The sequence below is a fragment of the Lepisosteus oculatus genome, chromosome 8, assembly GCF_040954835.1.
Source record: "Lepisosteus oculatus isolate fLepOcu1 chromosome 8, fLepOcu1.hap2, whole genome shotgun sequence".
NCBI lineage: Eukaryota > Metazoa > Chordata > Actinopteri > Semionotiformes > Lepisosteidae > Lepisosteus > Lepisosteus oculatus.
In genome coordinates, this window is record NC_090703.1 from 45101758 (window position 1) to 45122328 (window position 20571).

Below are 20571 nucleotides of genomic sequence, written 5' to 3' on the forward strand. Positions count from 1 at the left end.
GCCTTATGCAGGGGTGTATTCTTGCAGTAAAATACAATATTTTAATAAAATGGGGGTGGATTAGCAATACAAATCAGTATGTAGAGTACTTACAACTTTAAACATTTCTTAATTTATCTGAATAGCTTTGTTGGAGTTCCATTCATTATAATAATATTAGAGAATCACTCTGTACAACATGCAATGAAGGAATCAAAAGGAATGAAGGAAAAACAGCATGTTGTGTCTGTGGCACGTCTATTAATAGACCTGTGAATCTCACTTTAGATCTTAACCCTCCTATTCTATTGTCCTTTTTTCCATTCCAGATTACCTTTGTAAACTACTGTGTATTTAATCTCTTTTAAACTCATCTGATTTAGCAAATTATACTTTCAACTGTTTTTTAACATGTTGTTAAGGCTTATAATAAAATGTGTTTAAAATCTACTGAATGTTTACCTCCAACTGGCTCCTGTCCCTTTCAAATTATTTACCTGCTATGAAATCACAAAGACATACAGCATGTTGTGGTCAAAGTAAAATATGTGGTAAATAAGCTTAATTGAGAGAAAATTTCATAGTAAATAGGCTGATTTTTTTCCCCAAAATTTTTCTGAAAGAATCAAGACCTTGAATTTGTGAAACATATTTTGGGGAATTTGTGTGTTGTAAACAGAAGGAGCTGACCTATTTTTTTCCCAGGCTTTTTACTCTGTTTTGTCTTTTAGCATGCAACATCTTGAGTCCTGCGTTTCTAAAGAGCTTTATTTTTTTCTCTTTAGAGCTTCACCCATAATAGGCTACTTGCCCTTCGAGGTGCTAGGAACTTCTGGCTATGATTATTATCATGCTGACGATCTGGAGCTTATAGCACGGTGTCATAAGCAATGTGAGTCAATGGATCTACTGCCTCAGGGTCACATGACTGCTGTTTACTTGATCCAGGGGCAAGTTTGAAGTATGGATCATTTACAACGTTTGTTTTTCACAGATATGCACCCAGCGCATGCATTTAACACTTTTGACAGGAAAAGCACAATGCAAAAATGACAATCCTTTGAATAAAATAACCAATCATTTTGAACAAGAAGGTGAAGGTCAAGCAACAGGCTCTTTGACTTTAGAGAGGTCCGTTTTAAATTAATTTACAGTAATTGATAATAGATTGTGATACAAAGTTCAATCCAGTCTTACAAAAAATAGCATTATAGTTGACATTGAATCACTAGAACAGACAAGGTATCATTATAATGTATTATATTTCTAGGGTTTCTTTCCCTGTATCTCTGAAACCGTTTTATTTTATTTTTCAGTAATGCAATTTGGGAAGGGAAAATCCTGCTACTACCGATTTCTGACCAAAGGACAGCAATGGATTTGGCTTCAGACACATTATTACATTACTTATCACCAGTGGAACTCCAAGCCAGAGTTCATTGTGTGCACGCATACTGTTGTCAGGTAGACTTTAATGAACTTCACTGATGTACCTTAGAGGCCTAGATATACAGCCAAACGCTTGTTTGTCTGCATTATGTTTAATTTCAAGTTTTGATTGCAATCAAAAGGGCGTAGAGAAACCTAAAAGATCTGATGACACAAAGTGTTATTGGGAAATAATATATCCTTTCATCATTGTGACACATCTGATAGTATGCCTTGCAGCAAGAGATGAATATAGCATAGTCTTCTGATTTGGTAGATTCTTTTTATCTCTTAATAAATTTATGAGTGCATTTGTTGTAGAAATAATTGAGTGTTTTAAAATTAACACATTTTATGCCCACAGCACAGAGAGATTAATTGAATGTTTCTTATCTTGTTTATTCATTTTCAACATCTTATACACTATTTTGCACCAATATTCTGGATTGTGCATGTTTTATGTGCCATGAGATAAATCTGTCCATCACCCTCAAAACCGTGGTGCATTTTAGTCATTTATCTGCCTACTTGTTTGTGATAGGCTTTGAAAATACCTTATGTAGTATTTTGCACCTGAAACTGTAAATATCATACTGCAAATTAATTATTTGGAAATTACGTATAAGACATTTGTATGTAGTGTATTTCAGTTTTTGTTCCAATGTGCAGTACACAGTTAACCCTTGGTTTAATGAACTAATAGGAGGGAAGGGGTTTCTGTTATTGTTGAATGTCTATTAAATCAAGAATGACATTTTTCAGTCCATCAACACGTATATATTCTATTTATATTTTCTGGGTGTCCTGGCCAAATTCCCCCCCCACCTTTATCAGTCATGGCCTGCTAATATTTATTTTTATTGTGTTTTGTTATTTGTACATTTCATCATTACTCTGAGGCAAGTCTGATATTTTTGATTTTACAACCAAAAGTCCCTCTTTTTTTGCCTGCAAAAGGAAAATCCATTAAACCAAGGGTTTAATGTAGTCTCAATTTTATGTGCCTCAAATAGTTCTGTTTTTTTTTTAGTTTGACGCTTGTTTCCTTTTTTCTTTCAGTGAAATAACTGTACAGTAGCATTGTGCCAGATCAAAATTAAGAAAAAAAAAAGTTCTTTAAAACCTTTTTGAGATCTTTCCTTTTAAGAAAGTCCATGATGGCAAATATACCTTTGGGTACTGAAAATAATGTAATAGCCCTCCAAATTTTCCTTCAGTCTTTCTTGTTTGTGGCTTGTGTTTGGAAATCCTGTTTCTTGTTTGAAAAACAGACTAGGAAGCACTAGGCAAAAAAACAGACTTTAACAGAAAAGTTATCTGAGTTGATATGGAAGCCTGTTGATTGATGTTGTTTTTATGCTAGATTACGTTACCTTACTCTTTGCATTTTTTCCTCTAGCTATGCAGAAGTGCGAGCAGAGCGAAGGAGAGAACTTGGGCTGGAGGAATCGAATTCTGAAATGGCCTCCTCATCCATTAAGGTAGCGGTCTGAATATTGTAATGCGGGGCCACTAGTATATACCATTGAGAACTGTTGTTTTGATTTAGAAAGGTGAATCAGGAGATGGTTGAGGAGGAGCTTGGAAAACCTTTCATCGTCCTTGGCCTCCTTAAAACTATCCTAAATGGTCCGGTGTGTGCGTCCGAGATGAATTGTCAGCACCCAAAGTATTCAGCACCCAATTCAGCACAATTCTGAAAATAATTGAATAGCCCCATTTCTTATCAAAGAAACAAGTTACAGAAAATTCATTATAACCTCATTGTGTGGTGGTTGTGTATAGTTTAATGTGGGACATTAATACTTCTTTAAGTCAACGTGCTGCTTTTTTTTTGTTAATTTTCAACAGTTTCTTGATTATTTCTGTCACACCTGGGACAGGTTGGGCACTTGCTGGACAATGAAAAAAAATACAACGGGTCATTTCTGTCTTTGTTATTTGTCTGTGTTTCCATGGTAATGTCTTAAAGAGAAATCTGAAGCTGCATGTCCTGTTGCCTTGGAAACCTTTCTCACTGTGCATTGTAGTTGAAAATGATAAAAAATCTCTTGAGGTTGAATTAAGAGGCTGGGATATGGCCTATATAAGGAGCTAGACCTATATGACCTATATGTAATGCAAACCTATGTCCAAGCTGATGTTTGGGCATACCACTTGTTTAGAGGCTTCTCTAAACAAGTGGTTGCAGTGCGGTGACGTCACTGCCCTCCCTGCGCATAACAGGGAACTCAGCTGCCTGGGCTGAGGGAGGTCTTCTTCAGCTCAGCCGGCTGGTTCTCTGTTGCGTGACGCCAGAGACCCGGGTTTGCGCCCAGGTAGTGAGGGACGAACCGGCAGGGTGGAGTGGCAAGGGAACGAGCCCGCGCAGAACTGCAATGGTCATTCTGAGTTTCAAATAATGCCTCACCAAAAGGATTTGGTTGTCCATAACATGACAGTTAATGTTTCGTTTCATTTAATTTCATTTGCAGCCTACGCATGCTAACGCAGCTACCCGCCTGAACTATGACAGTAATCAGAGTTATCATCTCTGTTGATGAAAGCAGTGATATGTATTTTCTGCTCCTGTTTGGAAAATAATGTCTTTGAAACAGAAACTAGGAGTTTGTTTTAGTAGCAGACATTGACATGCATTGTACCGCTAAAGTATAGCCATCTGCTAAATGTAATACATTAAATGTAAGTCTAGCCCTGAATCTCAATTGTAATATTTTTACAGATTTATGTAAAAGTAATAGTTGTAAGCATAACATGGAAAAAGAGTGAGTATGATGAGCTATTCAAACTGCCTACAGATACAGCAAATGCTTAATTTTCTGCACTACCCAGTTCAACCCTTTATTACATTGCAGGGGTAGACATGCTTTCATCATGTCTGGGTGATAAGTCTAGTTAGTGATGGTCTCTCGGCACATTAGGTTGCTTGTGATCCGTGACTGAAAGCTCTGAGTAATAATAATTTGAGTCCTGCTCTCATTAGGCCATCGTGGAGCGCTCACACTGATCGTTACGTCCTTGTCTAATTGTAGAGCCACGAGGTGTACCCTGACGTGCATCAGGAGGTGCCGAGGGAGCGAGCCAGCGGCAGCCAAGCCCGATCTGTGTCCTCTCACAGCTCGCACAAGTCCTCACACACGGCCCTGTCGGACTCGGCATGTACGTGCCAGCCCAGCCTTTCCTCTTACAATCTGATGCAAGTTGATCTGTGTGACTGTGAGAGGGGGTTCATTAAATGTATTGATTGAATTGATTAAATGGATTCATTGATTACATCCTGGTCTTTGAAATCAGTTTTGAAGCTTTGAAATTATTTTTAGTGCGTCATTTTGAAATCAACTTTCCCTGAACTTAAAATCGTAAACTCTGTACATAAAACAGCGTGTTTTGTAACGTAAGTTCACAGCTGTTCATTTCAAGATATGAGTTTTTATTAGTACTACCATGCAACACGTGGCTTATTTTGAGAAAACCAGTGATATTTTGGCTAGCACTGTGCGTGTGGTTTAAAACACTTTACAACAAAGCTCTGGAGCTATATGCTTATTGCTTTTTGACACAACTGTAAGACAATATTGTACTCCATTGTCAGGCCCTTGTAGCATCATAGTAGTGGCCTTTCTATTACATAATAAAATGAAACAAAATAATTATTGTTCTTTGTCATTGAACGCAGCAAACTCTTCAATCAGGTACACAGAAACAAGTACGCCCTCCCGCCAGTCCATGGGGCCAGAAAAGCCTGCTTCAAGAATTCAGCCTAGCAGTTCTAAGGTAATTTCATATACAAAATGTCCTCAAAGAAGAAAATGTGAAATAATAATAGTAGGGATTTTTCTGAAATGTAGGTACGGTTCTTAGTTAATGTGTTCTCTTGCTCAAATTTTTTTTTCTTTAGCGTTTTAAGACTAGAATTAACCTGAAGATTGTTTACATACAGTACCAAAGAACAAAAGTGCATCAGTTCAAAAGCTGATTGGAACCTGTCCATGGCTTGTTTTGTTAATACCCATTGTGATACTAGCAGGTACAGAGAAAGATATGGACACTTACAGTTATAAAAGAAAACTTTTTAAAGAACACTCTTTCCACACTACTTTTAATTTGTCTGAGATTAAACAGATAAAGGCCTGCCTAGCTTTTAATGGTTTTATGGAGATGCAGACATTCATTTCCTTTTTCTCAGAAAACAATCCAAAGGCTGTGCAATAATTAATCCTTATCATTTGTTAAGCCGTGTTAACTTTTCAGTTGATCTCTGTCAGTTTAATCCATGACTGTAAAAGAACTGCCATAGATTAATTTAGTGAAATGCTAGCTTTGTAGCATTTCACTGTCTCCGCCTGATTATTTAACCTCAATACTTCCTCTGGTTTTTACTGAGTGCAAGAAGATGACTCTTGTTTTGTTTCCTTTTCCTCTCAGACTTTGGTACCCAGCCAGACCGCTTCTGAAATTCTTCCTCAGCAACATGTACCACCATCTCCGGCTTCCAGTCAGCACTCTCTCATGGTTCGTTTGTAGTTAAGCTCATTTTATAGTCAAGAGCACCGGTAAAAGTGCCACCCTCGCACATAGTTGTCGTTTTAGACAGTAAGGAAATGAGTAGAGTGTTTTACATCATTTTCACTGTAGAAACAGGCAGGAAGTTGTTGTTGTTTCATAGGTGAAACGTCGGATCACAACACTCCCAAAAACTGTGGCTTATAGTAACAACAATCAACCAATTGGCGATTGAAACATTTTTTTCTACATACAACTGGAAGCAAAAGATTGAAATTAAATTGTCTAGGACATTTTCTGCATTTTCTTTCGCACCTCATGAACAATTTAATTATCTTTTATCTTTTTGTACAACACCTGGATATTTGCAGGATTTGTATTTGTTTGAGTTAAATCTGTCGTTTCAGTGGATCCACTCAAGAGTGCCTTAGATTGTTCTTAATAATCGTTGTTTTACTAATTAAACATTCAGACTGTGAGAGACACGGGCAAAGAGAAAAAATAGGAACATAAAAAACTGTAAAGGAGAATGATCAACGGTAATAAACAAGTTTCCTTCACGCACACATGGAGGTGGGTGCTCATGCTGTGTCTGTGGTTCTTGGGGTTTCAGCAGCCGATGTACCAGTTCCCACCCCAGCTGGGGGTGATGCACCAGCTGAAAGAGCAGCTGGAGGAGCGAACTCGGATTCTACAGGCCGACATCAAGACACAACAGCAGGAGTTGCATGTGATCAAGGAACAACTGCAGCTTGTAAACAACTCTAATCTGCAGGTAACATTCAATTCTGAAGACAATTATTTCCCATCAAACTCATCACAGCAACCTACCTCTTGTGCAGAGCAAGTCATCACAGCTGATGATCTCCAGCTGCTTCAGAACAGCACACTATACTGTATTTATACAGTATCAAAGATGCAACCATCTCTTTAGTGGGAATCCTCTTTCGCCCTCTTTCAGTATATCTTTCCTGTAACAAACCTTGCTGACAGAGGAACTGAACATATGGTCAAAGGAATCATGACTTTAGTAATAATCGTAACAGAAATGTTTTACTCATATTAAAAGAACTTCAATGGCTGTCTGTTATAAAATATGTATGTTATTACCTCATTTCTGTACTATTTTACTACAGCAATCAAAATTCATCAAAAGTCTTTAAATTTAAGTTTTCTGTCTTTATTGAAGGACCTAGAGCTTTCAAATTCTATTCTGTGCTACGAAGAGGAGTTGAGCTACATTGAAATGTTGAGCAACAAAACTGCCTTGAAAAGTACAATGTGATTGAGTAAAACAGATGGTGATATTTAAGTAATGAAATCTACTGCAAGAAAAACTGAACATGTCTTGAAAGTAGACCAGACCTCCCCAAGATTAGACTTCAAAATACTGAAAGGCTGGGGTCATGAGTGGTTTAACTAGTAAAAGTTCTTACTCATGGCACAAGTTGTGCCCTGTGGCCTAGCCTTTCAGTTTAAACCTTGGCCGAGTCACTAGTAGATTTTGACCTGGACTCTCTGAGTGTCAACATGGGGTTGCTTAGACCCTCTTGGCTTTTGGTGAAACAGCAACCCCTTCAACTTAAGAAGCATCAGCAGGCTTTCCGTGATGTCAGGGAGAGACAAACTCCTCCAGTCTGCAATATATTCTGATGGAGATAAATCTATATCAGAATATGTGATACAGTATATATCAGATATCACTACATCTGCTTTTTTTAATCTTTCTCCAGATGTTGTTGCAGCAACCCGCTCCTGTGGGATTTAGCTCAGTGCAACACCAAGGGCCTGGAAGGTCCAGTCAGCCACAGCAGCAGCAGCAATCAGGGGTTATCAGGCAGGCATCTGGTCACTCCAAACAGCCTCTAATGGGATCTGAGCACCTCTGCAGACCACACAGTTCCTCGCCACACTCACTCATGAGGGAACCCAGCACACCCTCTCCACAGGTAAAAGGCCAGGGGGCCTCTCAAGCCAGCTCTTTGTGTTGAAACCCACAACCTTTGATGGGGTAATCACTGTTACCAGGCAACAACCCACACAATTTAGAACCAAGTTTTTTCTCACCTCGTATCACCATAGTAACTTTCTCACTCATCCATTTTGATGTTATTGAAAATCAATTTCCAGGTTCGTATTTCCCCTTTAGTTAAAAGCTGTTTTGTTCTACCATAAAAACAAGGTAAATAGTGACCTTCCTATTTTTATTGAGCTGTGGTGCTTATTATATTCTAAAATTAGAACAGAAAATTGTTTTGGTTTTTCATGACCTAAGCACACTTTCTTAATAAATTGTACTAGTGATTTTACTTATCTCTTATATGTAACAGTCTAATTATATGAGTTGTTTAACATATGTTTCCTAATGCCAGGCATTACTACAGACTGTTGCCCATACTGTAGTTGAAAAATAAATAAGCTTTTCTTCACCTTGTAAAATGGTGAGACAGTTTAACTTGACTGAAGGAGTAAGGTCATGTGAGGTGATGCACTTAAGTTGAATAGAGTAGATAATTTTAATGTTTGTATTTCCTTACTTTTGCTTTTATTTTGATAAATGGAGGGCATAATCTTCTGGAGTTTTATACAAATCCAGAAAGTTTAAGACAAATGCCTCAAGTTATTTTTCTAAACGTGTACTTTTTCCCTTTTATTTTCTAAACAGATTGAAATTAAGACATAAAACAATAAAATATTTTCCTCTGCAAGTTTTCCACATTTTGGTGCAACAAAGTTCATTAACCAATGGGTTATCCCTTTTTAAAAAACGACAACAAGCCCTTTCCCCTTCAGAAAATGCCACCAGTTCAACGCATCATCTTTTCACACATCATCTTTGTTTTGAGCAGTATTGGCTGCCCTCATGTTTTTTGATGACATGTACATGCTAATGCAATTACCACAGTGTTTTTAGCATCATTAGTTCTGTAGTAGATATGGAATCCTATTCCCTGGGGACCTCCTGGACTATATAGACCAAATGTCATAGCTGTTTGCAAACCAACAATATCCTTTGGCTAGATCAGCAATTTAGTTCTGCTCTACTAAGCAAGTCATGCTGTACATTGTGGAATGACAAAAGCATTTTTAATGCAGCAACTTGAATAATTAAACTCTCAGCAGGCATTTATTTCCAGTATTTTGATTTTTAAACCAGGTGCTGAAATCACAATCTGGTTGCTTTGGCCAAGTTCTGTTAGAACCTTTTATCGATTTAGTGAACGGGGTAGATTTTATTCATTAAAGCTATATAACAAAACGTGAGCTCCTCCTTTCAAGATTATTTTTTTATTCTTGTCTCTATTGTTAGTTTTTGAAATGTGAATTGAATATTTTTCTCCTCCTTTTGCTATAAATGAACGTCAGACCTTTGCCACCAACAATTCCGAGTTTACTGCTTTGTTGTATTCGACAACAACGCAAAAAAGCTTGGGGTAGAGGATTACAGAATTCACTTTATTTTTCTAATCACTCTATATAGCCTAAGGAATGTTAATTATGCCCTCCAGGTGGTATTTGAAACATTATATTGTGTTAAAGGTATCAGGAAACCTATTTAGCTAATTATCCAGCAGAGGTCTGACATAATGTATCTTGCATGCTAGAAATTAAAATTAATGATAGTTAAGAACATAAAATAGATTACACATCACATAATACCATATGTGTAATCTTGCTCATTTGGAAGTTTAGCTAGGTGTAGCTAGGATTTTGGCCTTTTTGTACCAGGCCAGAATTTGGCCCATGGCACCCACCACACTGTAAATTTCAAATTGTTCACACTTTATTAATTCAGTTGTAACCCATGTCCTTATTATTATGGACCCCTGAGCTGACTTTTTAAAAATACCTAAGGGTTTTTCATACTGAGGTTAAGTCTGTCAATTGCCTTTGTTTAGGGACTAAAGAGGCTTAGTTCCTTGACTCTCTTTGTAAGTGACAGTCCCATAAAACAATAAATCATTCTTGTGGCTCTTATTACAACTGTCTCTAAGGCTATGATATCCTTTTATTATGACTAAATACAAATACAGTGTTCTATATGATCTCCTTATACACCCATATTCCTTTCATATTCAATATGGCTTCCTGCAGCTCAGAATTACCCATGTAATATCTATAGTGTATATTCCTACTTCCTGCCTGAATTGCTTTTCTCCTGTCAAGATGAAATTACGACAAGAAATTTGAGTGAATCCACACTTATGGCATGTGGCACACCTTCAAGGAATTTCTATTAAAAAAATAGAATGTATCAAAGTTTTTCAGACTGGAATGAAGCTGCCCAATGAAAAGCAAGGTTAAATAAATTATATAATAATAGCTAAATCTTGTGAATGTGAAAATGGAACAACTTCATGAGTCTTCATTTTAGTTGTATTCTTTAAAAAGTATGTGCAAAAATTTTAATATTTCCTTAAAATTAGTACTTGCTTATTGCCACCTATCTTTATCACACATACTTCAGTCAATACAGAGTCTAGCCAAGTGGCTGCTGAGCAGATTCTACACTCATCATATATTAGATGATGTACAGTGAATGGTTGTATATGGAGCTTTAAAGAGAGGTTTGCATGTTCTGTTTCTTTTTTACAGGTTGCTCTGGTTTCCTCCCACTTTACAAAGACATACTGACTTTAAATTATGCTTGTGTGCGCGCATGTGTGTCCCTGCAGGGTATCAAATATAGGAGTTGGTCTCCTGTGTTCTACACCCTTGGGTTACTCTCAGCTGTTCTTTGACCCTTACCAGGAAGAAGCAATTTTCTGATAAGAGCTGAATGTTTAAATGACCATGAATTTCATTTTTTCCCCGTCATTAATTCGTTTTTAAGGATCTTAGTCATGGTCTTTTGTCCTCCATCCTAACAAAGCCATTTTAATATGGGTTATGAAATGTCCTAAAATACTGATGAAGAACTAATTCATTATGTATACTCTAATAATTTCAGTTTCGAGTACAATAGTAATAAGATTGCATTCCTCACCTATTCCCTGATCAATACAAGATATGGACCATGATGCTGTGCAAGGTTTCTACCAGAGGACACAAAGAACCCACATTAGACTTACTCATTACCATTTCCCTCTTGACCACATATGTTTCGCCCTCTCCCAGGTCCAGCAGAGAGCCATCCATGGGAGTCAGATGCAGCCATCCAGTCTGCCAGTGCAGACCCATGCTAGCCTGACCATGCCACTTTACAGCAACCCCATGATGTTCTCACAGACCAGTTCCCGGCAAGCACAGTTGCCAGTGTCTCAGGATGTGAGCCAGCAACACTCGGATGCTGACTTCAACCAGGATAGACAATTACGGTTTGTTTGCTTGTTTTTTCACTACCCATTAGAACTGCAGGGACTTAACTGCCCTTGATTGTTTTGCATTGAGCATAAATATTTGGCTCATCTAGGCTTTGATGAAAAACAGTGGGGACAACAGTTTTGGTGAACATCTTCAAAGATGTAAGTCTGAATGTCATGAGGTCTTTGTTTGACAGCAGCATCACCACTTTGTAGCCAGGTGTTGTCACATCTGAGGAGCATATTAAGGTTGAGCCTGATCAGTACTGGGATGGTTGACATCTGAAGTAGGGCTGACGAATTCTGGTTCTGGAGGGCTGATGTCTCTTGGGATTTTCATTCCACTTCAGCTTCTCATAAGCTACATGGAGTAGTTGTTCCCAGGCTTTAATTGTTGCAGTTTACTAGCTTCTCCCAGGTGTTCAGGTTCAGGGCCATGACTAGGACTGGACAGCCCTGCTCTAAAGAAAAGCAGGTTGCTGCTGTAAATGGTTGGTTGGTATGTGGTCCATCTCTTTGGATATAAGATGGAATTTTCTTTTTGTAAGGAGCCTATACTGTGAAAGAGGTGGTATCTATGGAAGGAAATCTATGGGTGGGTTGGAAATGGATGTATTTGAGAAGACATTCTTTCCTGTATTTCAAAAACAGATTGTGCTTTTGTCTTACAAAAATGGATATTGGTTCATAGTGCTTAGTTTTGCAAAGGGTGTCAAACATTAAAGCTGTGAAAAAGGTGGAGCACCGGGGCATGATTGATCAAGACTTTCTGCTTCATCCACAGCATGCTGCTCAATCAGCCAATTCAGCCATTAATGCCAGACAGCAGTGGAAGTGGTCAGCCCTCACAGTGCAATACAGCAATGCAGCAAACCAAGTGAGTATTACTGTACATGTGTAGAGATCAACACCCCTAGAGTTAAAGATTAATGCCTTCAAACTCTGGCTGACTTTTCTAAATAGGTGTTCCTAAATGAATTGTGTAAATTATTCTAAATATCAGTTTATGTGTTTAAGTTTTACCTTTATAAGTATTTGTATTTGGAATTTAGCATAAAATAGTCCTTCGAAATATGCTTGAAGCATAAGTTTATGATTTATGGTTTGATGTTTATGGTTGCATTGTTGCATGTTCTGTTGACATCCCTGGAAACGTCTATATATAATATGTAACTTCCTCAGGAAGGAATGTGAAGATGCTAAAGAGACCAAATGACTCTCAATATATGAAATGCAAATTATGTGAGAAATACTATAGATTTTATTAACTATCCTTCTTTTCAGATACACACTTGACCAGCAGATGGTGACCCCTTCATTACCACTGCAGCAGATGAACTGTAGTGCTGTTATAGTCCCATCCCCTGTGTTCACATCACCCATCATGATTCCGCACAACAGCTTTATTACCCATCAAGCACAGCCTGCCTATCATCAGCAGCCTCCTGTGTCACAGCAGCCACTTCAGCTCCAGCAGCACCATCAGTTCTTTCAGGTAACACCATAACCTCGCTAATATTTGCTTTGAGAAAAATCAGATGTGAAAAGCCAGGTCCTTAATTGATTTCATGTGGCCGAGATCTTTGAAATTGTACCGTGGTTCATAATCTGCTTCGTCTTGTCAACAGATGCAGCCTCCTGGGTTGTTACATAGTGGACAGACTCAGACTCTCTTCCACACCACTCATCTACCACAGCAAAGCACCATAGGATACAGCCAACAGCAGTCACAACAGCAGCAGCAGCAACCACAACAACAGCAGCTCCACCATTCTCAGAACCAGACGGGCAGCCTTTCAGACATGCGAAACATGCTGCTTCCCCGGTAGCCACAGAGGAATAGGAATGCGGCGGAGAACATTACAGTTCCTCTGACAGGATTCAAAGGGATGCCTGGAACATCAGTAGCTTGAGGCGCTAATGGGCCCCAGTATGAAGGCCAAAACTGCTGCCCCCTGGTGGCAAACAGAGCTGTGAAATCTGTCTTTGGTGGCCTTACACTGGATAAGGTACTGCCTTTTTATGCATTTAACTATTCTATTTTTGTATTCCACATGTTCTGTGTACTGTGGGCAAAAGCTACCAAGACAGGTCCCTGCTTTTCATGCATAACCTCTGGCCAGTGCAGCCCAAATTGGAGTGCAGAAGCGCTTCAAAGGCCATTTCTATTCATGCGCTGGGGCCACACGCTGTGTGAAACAGAAACAGAAATGGCACTTGCCTGAAGCTGGGTATGAAAAAGGAAATGTTCTGGGTATTTTCTTGAGGTGGGGTGAGCTCTATCAATAGCTAAGTGGGCCGTAATATTGGCAAGGCTCCAGTGTCTGTCCTGCAAGTCTAACAGTAAGCGGAAATGGACCCTGTTAATTGCCCTGGCATAAAGGTGCTAAATCCTGAGCACTTCATTTCATAGAATGCTGCGGTATTACTGACAAGAATATCAAGCTGCACTACCTTGGGTTTGTATAAGAAGACATAACATATTTGGGCATTAAAGAAGAGTTTTTAAGGAGCCAAGTACTCTTGAGACCTCAGAGAACTAGCATAAATGACAGTCTTTTTCACAGTATTATGCGATGGTAGTATTGAGCACATATGAACACTACTGACACCACTTCTAGATGTTTAACATTAGTCTGTTCAAAGTCACTAGAAAAAATTACCTTTTAAAGTTTTCACCTTTCAAAAGACAAAAGCCCATTTTTAAAATTTAGTTAATGGATTTTACCCTTACCAAGGGTAAGGTTTAAGGCTTAAGATTTGCAAAGTATGTCATCCAAGTCAATTTCTCAGTCTGTGTTTTGGCTACAATGTTTTTGCTGTTGGAAAAATATAAAACATTAGTCCCCTTCTTAACAGCATTTTAAAAAACCTGATTTTCTCATTTTTAAAGCCAGAAGAAAAATACAGAGTTTTATTTACAAAACATAATGTATGCTCTGCATGATGAGTCTGCAGTTATGTGGGTGTTCACGCTGGCTGCTAACTCAAGGTGCTTCTTTTCCAGTTGTATAGCAAAGCAAAAAATATTCAATTGTTTTTCTTAATGACAACAAATAGAAAAATGTTACATTTTATGTAACTTAATCCTGGATGGAGAGGACAGTTCTTGGTAACAAGAGATTTACTCTGGTCTTTACACTATATTCATTCCACTTTCACTTTTCAGACACATAAGGTACTGCTGTGATATTGTATTCCTGGTGAAGGCAACCTTTTCTTTAAGATGGCATATCTGCCTCTCAACTGATTTTTCTAGGTCAGTAGTTTTTGCCACTATAGTATTTTATGTAAACCTATTGAACACTTGGGCTGAGCGATATACATGTGTAAGGCATGTTATTATACAGGGAGATGATAGCAGTCACTTGGTACAAGAAAAGATTACAGTAACTTTACTGCTGTGGTAAATTTATCATAATACTATTACTATATTTTGAAAAGTTGTGGATCAGTCAGGAGCAATGACAGAACTTTCTGTTATGTTATATGTAATTCACTCTCATTTATGTGTCCTTTGAATAAATCTGCAGGCCCTGCACATAAAGAGACATCAGCCAGCCACTTGACCATGAAATTCACAACAGCCTGCTTTATGATGGAAGGTTCTAATAATAATTTATAGAAAAGTAACAGTAACAAAATTGGTGCTTGTCATTATTTTTGTACATCCATTTATGTAGTTGTGCATTTATACTGCAGAGTAGAATTGAACTCTAATTCTACTCTGTGTAAATAGGGGACAAAATCAAGTCTGTCATATTTCTCCTAGTTGTCAGGCCTTGATGTACTAGTCTTTAAAATGGCACAATTTGTTGATTAAACCCATTAAAGTCATATTAGAAATAGTATAACCTTTTCCTAATGCATTACATTGAACTGTATGAATAGGGAAAAGCAGGTGGTAAAGGAAAAAAAAACACTTTAAAAGTCATTAAATTATAATGTTATCATAATCCAGCTATCAATGTAAATGTTGCAAATGTAGTGATAATTGTTGAAGGCACTTGGACAAGCCACTGGGTTTTTAAATGTATTTCAATATGCTTAAAAAAAACTAAATATTAACAAATAACAAAAGGCCACATCTAGTCTTCATAATACTAGGTAGCAGCAGCGTTTGAGTGGTTTTTGAAAAAAATATGTGCTTATATTAATTTTACACTACAGTCTTTCATTTCCAGTAAGGTGTTGCAATGGATTCAAGCTCCTAAGTTGCTCAACCAATAATTGTGCTCATTTGGAGCAATGATTGAGCACATTTTGGTATCTGTAAGATTTATAACCTAAATAAAAGTAAAAACTAATTATTCTGCAAAGACATTGACATAAGGAAAATTTACATAACAAATATTAAAGAATCTCCAGTTTCATTGATAATATTCTACAATTGTATTGCAATCGCAGAGGAGCTCCTTCTTCAAGTATAGTGTCTTTCTTTTCAGCTTTCTACCAAAAGAAAAACTTTCAGATTTTTTATAGCTTTCACTTGCATCGACTATGTTAATTACAAAGTGTTGCCACTGCTGTGCTGGAACTATTTTAGTGTTTATATGTAGTACACTATTGAATGAACACAGTGAGGTTACTGATCATGCACATTTCTGTAACTATACAAGGATTTGTCCACTATAGTGTCGTTATGCAACTCTCCACTGCACACAACCAAAATAAGCCGTTGAGTGTTACAATTGAAATTTGAATTATGGTGGCACTAGCAAAATACTGGCACATTTGTTTCTCTTTTGAAGTAATTAGTCGGGTTGACAGCTTAAAATACTCTGATTCATGCCATTGATTTGTTGAAGATATGCTATGTTTAAATTAATTTACCCATTGCCCAGGTTATTATAATAAATGTAGATAAACGTACTGTAAATGACATTTTCTAGAACTTTACTATTTATAGGTCCTATTGTACTGGTCCTTCACAGTAAAGCCTTTTTTTTCCATTTTATTTTTTTTTTTACATAACCTAGAGGACTGTTATAATGTATGTATGTACTTTTCAGTTGTTCTTATTTACCCTTAAGGTAAAAGGTTTAAAGAGAAGCTTATAAAAATATAAATTTATAAATAATAAGGAAGTGTAAAGGTGTTATATATTTATTTGATATTCTAATGGATTTTCTAATGGAAAATCGTTTTTTTTTATTCAAAATGTATAAAGTTAATTTAGTTCGAGTTAAAAGTTCACACTAACCAGTCTTGTCCAATAAGCCATTATTTTCTGGTGTGCAGTTTTGGACTGGATACTGTACTGTTTGTCACTAGTTCTTGTTTCCCTGTCATATATAGCCTGTTGATTGTGATGTTTAGTGTGTTAAGAGTTTAAAGATGGTGAAGCCACAGTTATTAAATATTTATGCCCAGTGTTTCACTACTATTGTGTGCAATGTAGTTTTAAAAGCAAGAATGTTTAATTTATACTTTTAAAAAGATTAGGCACTTATATATAAATGTAAAACTATATATAATGTAAACCAGGTACTGTGCAAACAAGATTTTAATATTTTTGTACAAATATTATCCGAAACATTCCTACTACCAATTATATCAGCTATATCTTTACAAAGGGTAAAATTTTGTATCCCATAGTAAGATAAGGTAATATTTTTGAAAAAGTTGGGAGTTATTAAATTAGTCTATTTTATCTTTACTGTGATATAAACACTGTAGACCTTCAAATAATAATACTGTGAACAAAATTATCAACTTTTGAGACCAGTACTCTTTAAATTTATTTGTATCCTGTACTTCAGAAATCTATATTTTGAGCAGGTCAACAACTCATATTAGAACAGCTCTGAACAATTATAATCTGGTATGACCGATATGAAAAGAGAATAGTTAATAGAGGCATAGTGTATTGTTGTTATTGAAAAATTAATGTTTATTTCATCACACCTATCACATACATTATTGGAAAAGTTCCGGAATGTCAGTCCAGTATACAATATACAAATATATAATATACAATTCAGTTTTATTTATAGTACATCATAAGACAAAAATAAATAAAAAATAAATCAGTGAGGGATTAAAAGATAATTACCCGCAATTACCTAATTATTACTAATGTAGCATGGGGATATTTCCGACAAAGGAAAGGTGAAACTTTTGTCTTTAGATAATCACCCAAACCTGTGAGATCTCAATTCGCTAACAGTGCAGATGAAATAACAATAAAAAAACTAAATAAAATATGAATTAACAGTTTTCTTTGGGCCACAGATATGTCTAACCATCTTGGGGGAAACTGTACATTAGGCATTATGTCTTGGTAATTGATAATCTTGGATACCAAATACAAGTAGAACAGTTTCTCCTTCAACCAGGACATTTTCCTAAAACAAAATCTAATATGAGCTTTCAGACCCTTATTTCTCAAATCAAAAATAAAAGATGATTAGAATTTGACATACCCTGCTTAGTTTAAAAAGATTGGTTTAAAATAACCATTCAAATTAAATGAAAAGGCCAAAAGAAAGTTGACAGACTGTGCACTCCATTGGGATTATTGTATGATTATTGATAATAGGAATGTTACCTAACAACAAAGGAGCTGTTATTAAAATCAAGCCAGTCCTTCAGGAGTTACTAATCAGAGCTGTCTTATTTAATATCATTTTTATACCAATATTGCTCTTAGACTATATGTTGTAAATAGAAACACCTGTTACCACCTTCATAACTGAAGGTATGGAAGAAAAAAGCAATTGTAATTGTGGGTGACCTATTGGAGTCCATTTGAGTTTGTCTAGCTTTGACATGTGGGATTTAGCAAGCGAATACCCCTCACTGTGCAGTTTTTACATTATCAGCGCACAACTTGCCGACAATCCAGAGAAATCATTTGTTCATTAAAAGCCAATTTTTGTGTTTGTTTTGTGTTTGTTTTAACTTTTTTTTTTGGTCTCTGTTCCTTTGTATTTGTTTTATTAGATGAAATGGTGCAGATTTTATTTCCGTTTTTGTAATACTGTTTGCCCCTGACTTCAGAATATGCACTTTTTAAGTTTTAGACTCGTGGCCCCATTTATCAAAGATGATTGATGATAGTGATTTTTTTGTTATTTGTTATACTTGTCTATGTTATACAAGCTCTCAACCTGGATTCCAAATTGCCCATTACTTTTTTCTTTTTACTAGACTGGTACCTCACATTGTCCACACCCAAGCATAGTGTATTGTAATTGTAAAAAAAACACAATCTTGATAAATGAGGCTCATGAGCTACATAAGAAGAAGCCTGGTACAAAATTACTGCCATTTCTGCCAAAATTCAGCAGAATATACCTTGTAGATATTGTATCATATGGTGTACAAAATAATTTAGAATATATAGTAGTTTATTTTATATGACGTAAAATAGATTTAAATACGTTTATAAATGTTATATGATTTAAAAGAGAAAAACAAGTATTTTGTAACAGAATAATTATTGAAGTGTCTTATTGGAGGAGGTGCAGTCTTTCTATTGTTGAGGTCCGCAAGTCCACAAAATCAGTGATGGGCAACATACAGTATTGCTTGTCTCTTGCTGTACAGGTACCATCAAAATAAGCTTTAACATGTTAATATTGTTTAAAAGCCGTTTACATTCTGGAACAGGTGGAATATTAACTGTGGACAGCTGTTTACAGTGATGTTAAAATAATTTCAGAAGTTTAATTTGAATAATGTGGTAATATCTATAAAATAAATATTTCAGGAAGAAAGCATCTTGTGTTGCTTTGAAGTTTTATTTTTATAAGGTCTGTGTTAGTCTAAGAATTAGAAAAAGATCCGAGACCTATTTGTAACGAAATCAAGATAAATTGTGGCAGTATGCTTCCAAAATAAAAAAACCTGTTCATCTTTATGAATGCTATAAGAATATACTCTTCAATTTACATATCACAAAGTGAAAACAAGAAATGGATCACTGAATCAATGACCATAGAGAAACTATGTAAATATTTATATAAATCGAATTTAAAACATTTATTATTAGTTAACCATGTATGCAGCAATATTTTCTAAAAGAAATATTTGAAAATTGATAGTAGATGGTATTCAAGTGTACCATCAGCAGCGCTCCTGAAGTCTAATGCTGTCATATTGCTCAAGTAAACACCAACTGAATGAACTGAATGGAGGTTCACTTAATGAGAGACATTGCTTGACTCACTAATCACAGGGCAGGTGTGTACAGACTTATTACTTAGCTAAATTTGTAAATGGAAAAAGTTCAGCAACAGATGGTAAGTTCTGTTCCCAAGAACTATATTGCATTACCATGTTGGTTACATACAGTAATAATGGATCTAAAAATGAAACACACCTCTTTTAATAACCTGCCCTTTGTGGCATGTACTGTACTTAAACCTATTTATACCCAAGCTTACTAGTGCAATGGGCATAGCCCAGCAATTTCAAGGACAAATACTTTCTGCTTACACAGTCCAACTGCACATCATAAGTTATAGTCTTGCTTTTTAACATGGTTCAATTAAATAGCATGTATACATATACAGTAATAGTGATATGCCAGCAGCTATATCACCCTGCAACTTACTCAAGCAACACACTCAAGCTCAGCAAGTGTGAGTTTTTACCTGGATGAGAGACCTGGGAAAGTTTGCTGCTGGAAGAGGTGTTAGTGGGGCCAATAGGAGGTACTCACCCTGCGGTCTGTGTGGGTCCTGAATGCCCCAGTATAGTGACAGGGACACTACACCTTAAAAAGTCCCCGACTCTCTGTGGTCATTAAAAATCCCAGGGATTGTCCTGGCTAAATTTCCCCCGGCCTTTACCAATCATATTCCCCATCTATCAATTGGCTTCATCATTCTGTTCTCCTCCACACTAATAGTGGGTGTGTGGTTCGAGCGCACTATGGCTGCTGTCGCATCATCCAGGTGGATTCTGCACATTGGTGGTGGTGGAGGGGATCCCCATTACCTGTAAAGCGCTTTGAGTGGAATGTCCAGAAAAGCACTATATAAGTGTGAAGAATTATTATTCATTTATTGTAAAATAAGACATCATTATATGAAGAATCCACCATCAGAAAAATAGGAATCACCATTTGAATATAACGTATAAATGCCTAAGCTCAGCCATACTGAAGACACCACTATAATATGCGAGAATTTCAGCCAATGCATTTGTTCAGAAACTAACAATTTACTGGCAAATTAGCTAGGGATAAAATGGTTCATGGAGATGCTCAAAAAGTTATTTCCATTGCACATAGACACTTGATGTATTGATATATATATATACAAGTTATATTGCATGGTACAATTTTCTTTTGCCTTATACTGTATTCATAATGTCGTATTGTAAATACTGTACATGTTGTGTGATTATT

General features: G+C 36.5%; 1 protein-coding gene across 4 annotated transcripts in view; it reads left to right on the top strand.

The window, feature by feature from the left end:
* Positions 1-18097, top strand: part of npas2 (neuronal PAS domain protein 2) — an 86683-nt gene extending 68586 nt beyond the window's left edge. For 3 of the 4 annotated variants that reach the window (XM_015351474.2, XM_069193489.1, XM_015351470.2), the window contains exons 11-22: positions 765-871; positions 1296-1443; positions 2807-2888; positions 4440-4566; positions 5084-5181; positions 5833-5919; positions 6524-6685; positions 7644-7859; positions 11029-11228; positions 11998-12090; positions 12498-12708; positions 12842-18097. In XM_015351474.2, the coding sequence (XP_015206960.2) occupies positions 765-871; positions 1296-1443; positions 2807-2888; positions 4440-4566; positions 5084-5181; positions 5833-5919; positions 6524-6685; positions 7644-7859; positions 11029-11228; positions 11998-12090; positions 12498-12708; positions 12842-13042 (1732 nt within the window). In that variant the 3' untranslated portion in view covers positions 13043-18097. The remainder of the gene's footprint in view (positions 1-764; positions 872-1295; positions 1444-2806; positions 2889-4439; positions 4567-5083; positions 5182-5832; positions 5920-6523; positions 6686-7643; positions 7860-11028; positions 11229-11997; positions 12091-12497; positions 12709-12841) is intronic. The other variant, XR_001478852.2, reaches the window with a different exon arrangement.
* Positions 18098-20571: the final 2474 nt, after the last annotated feature.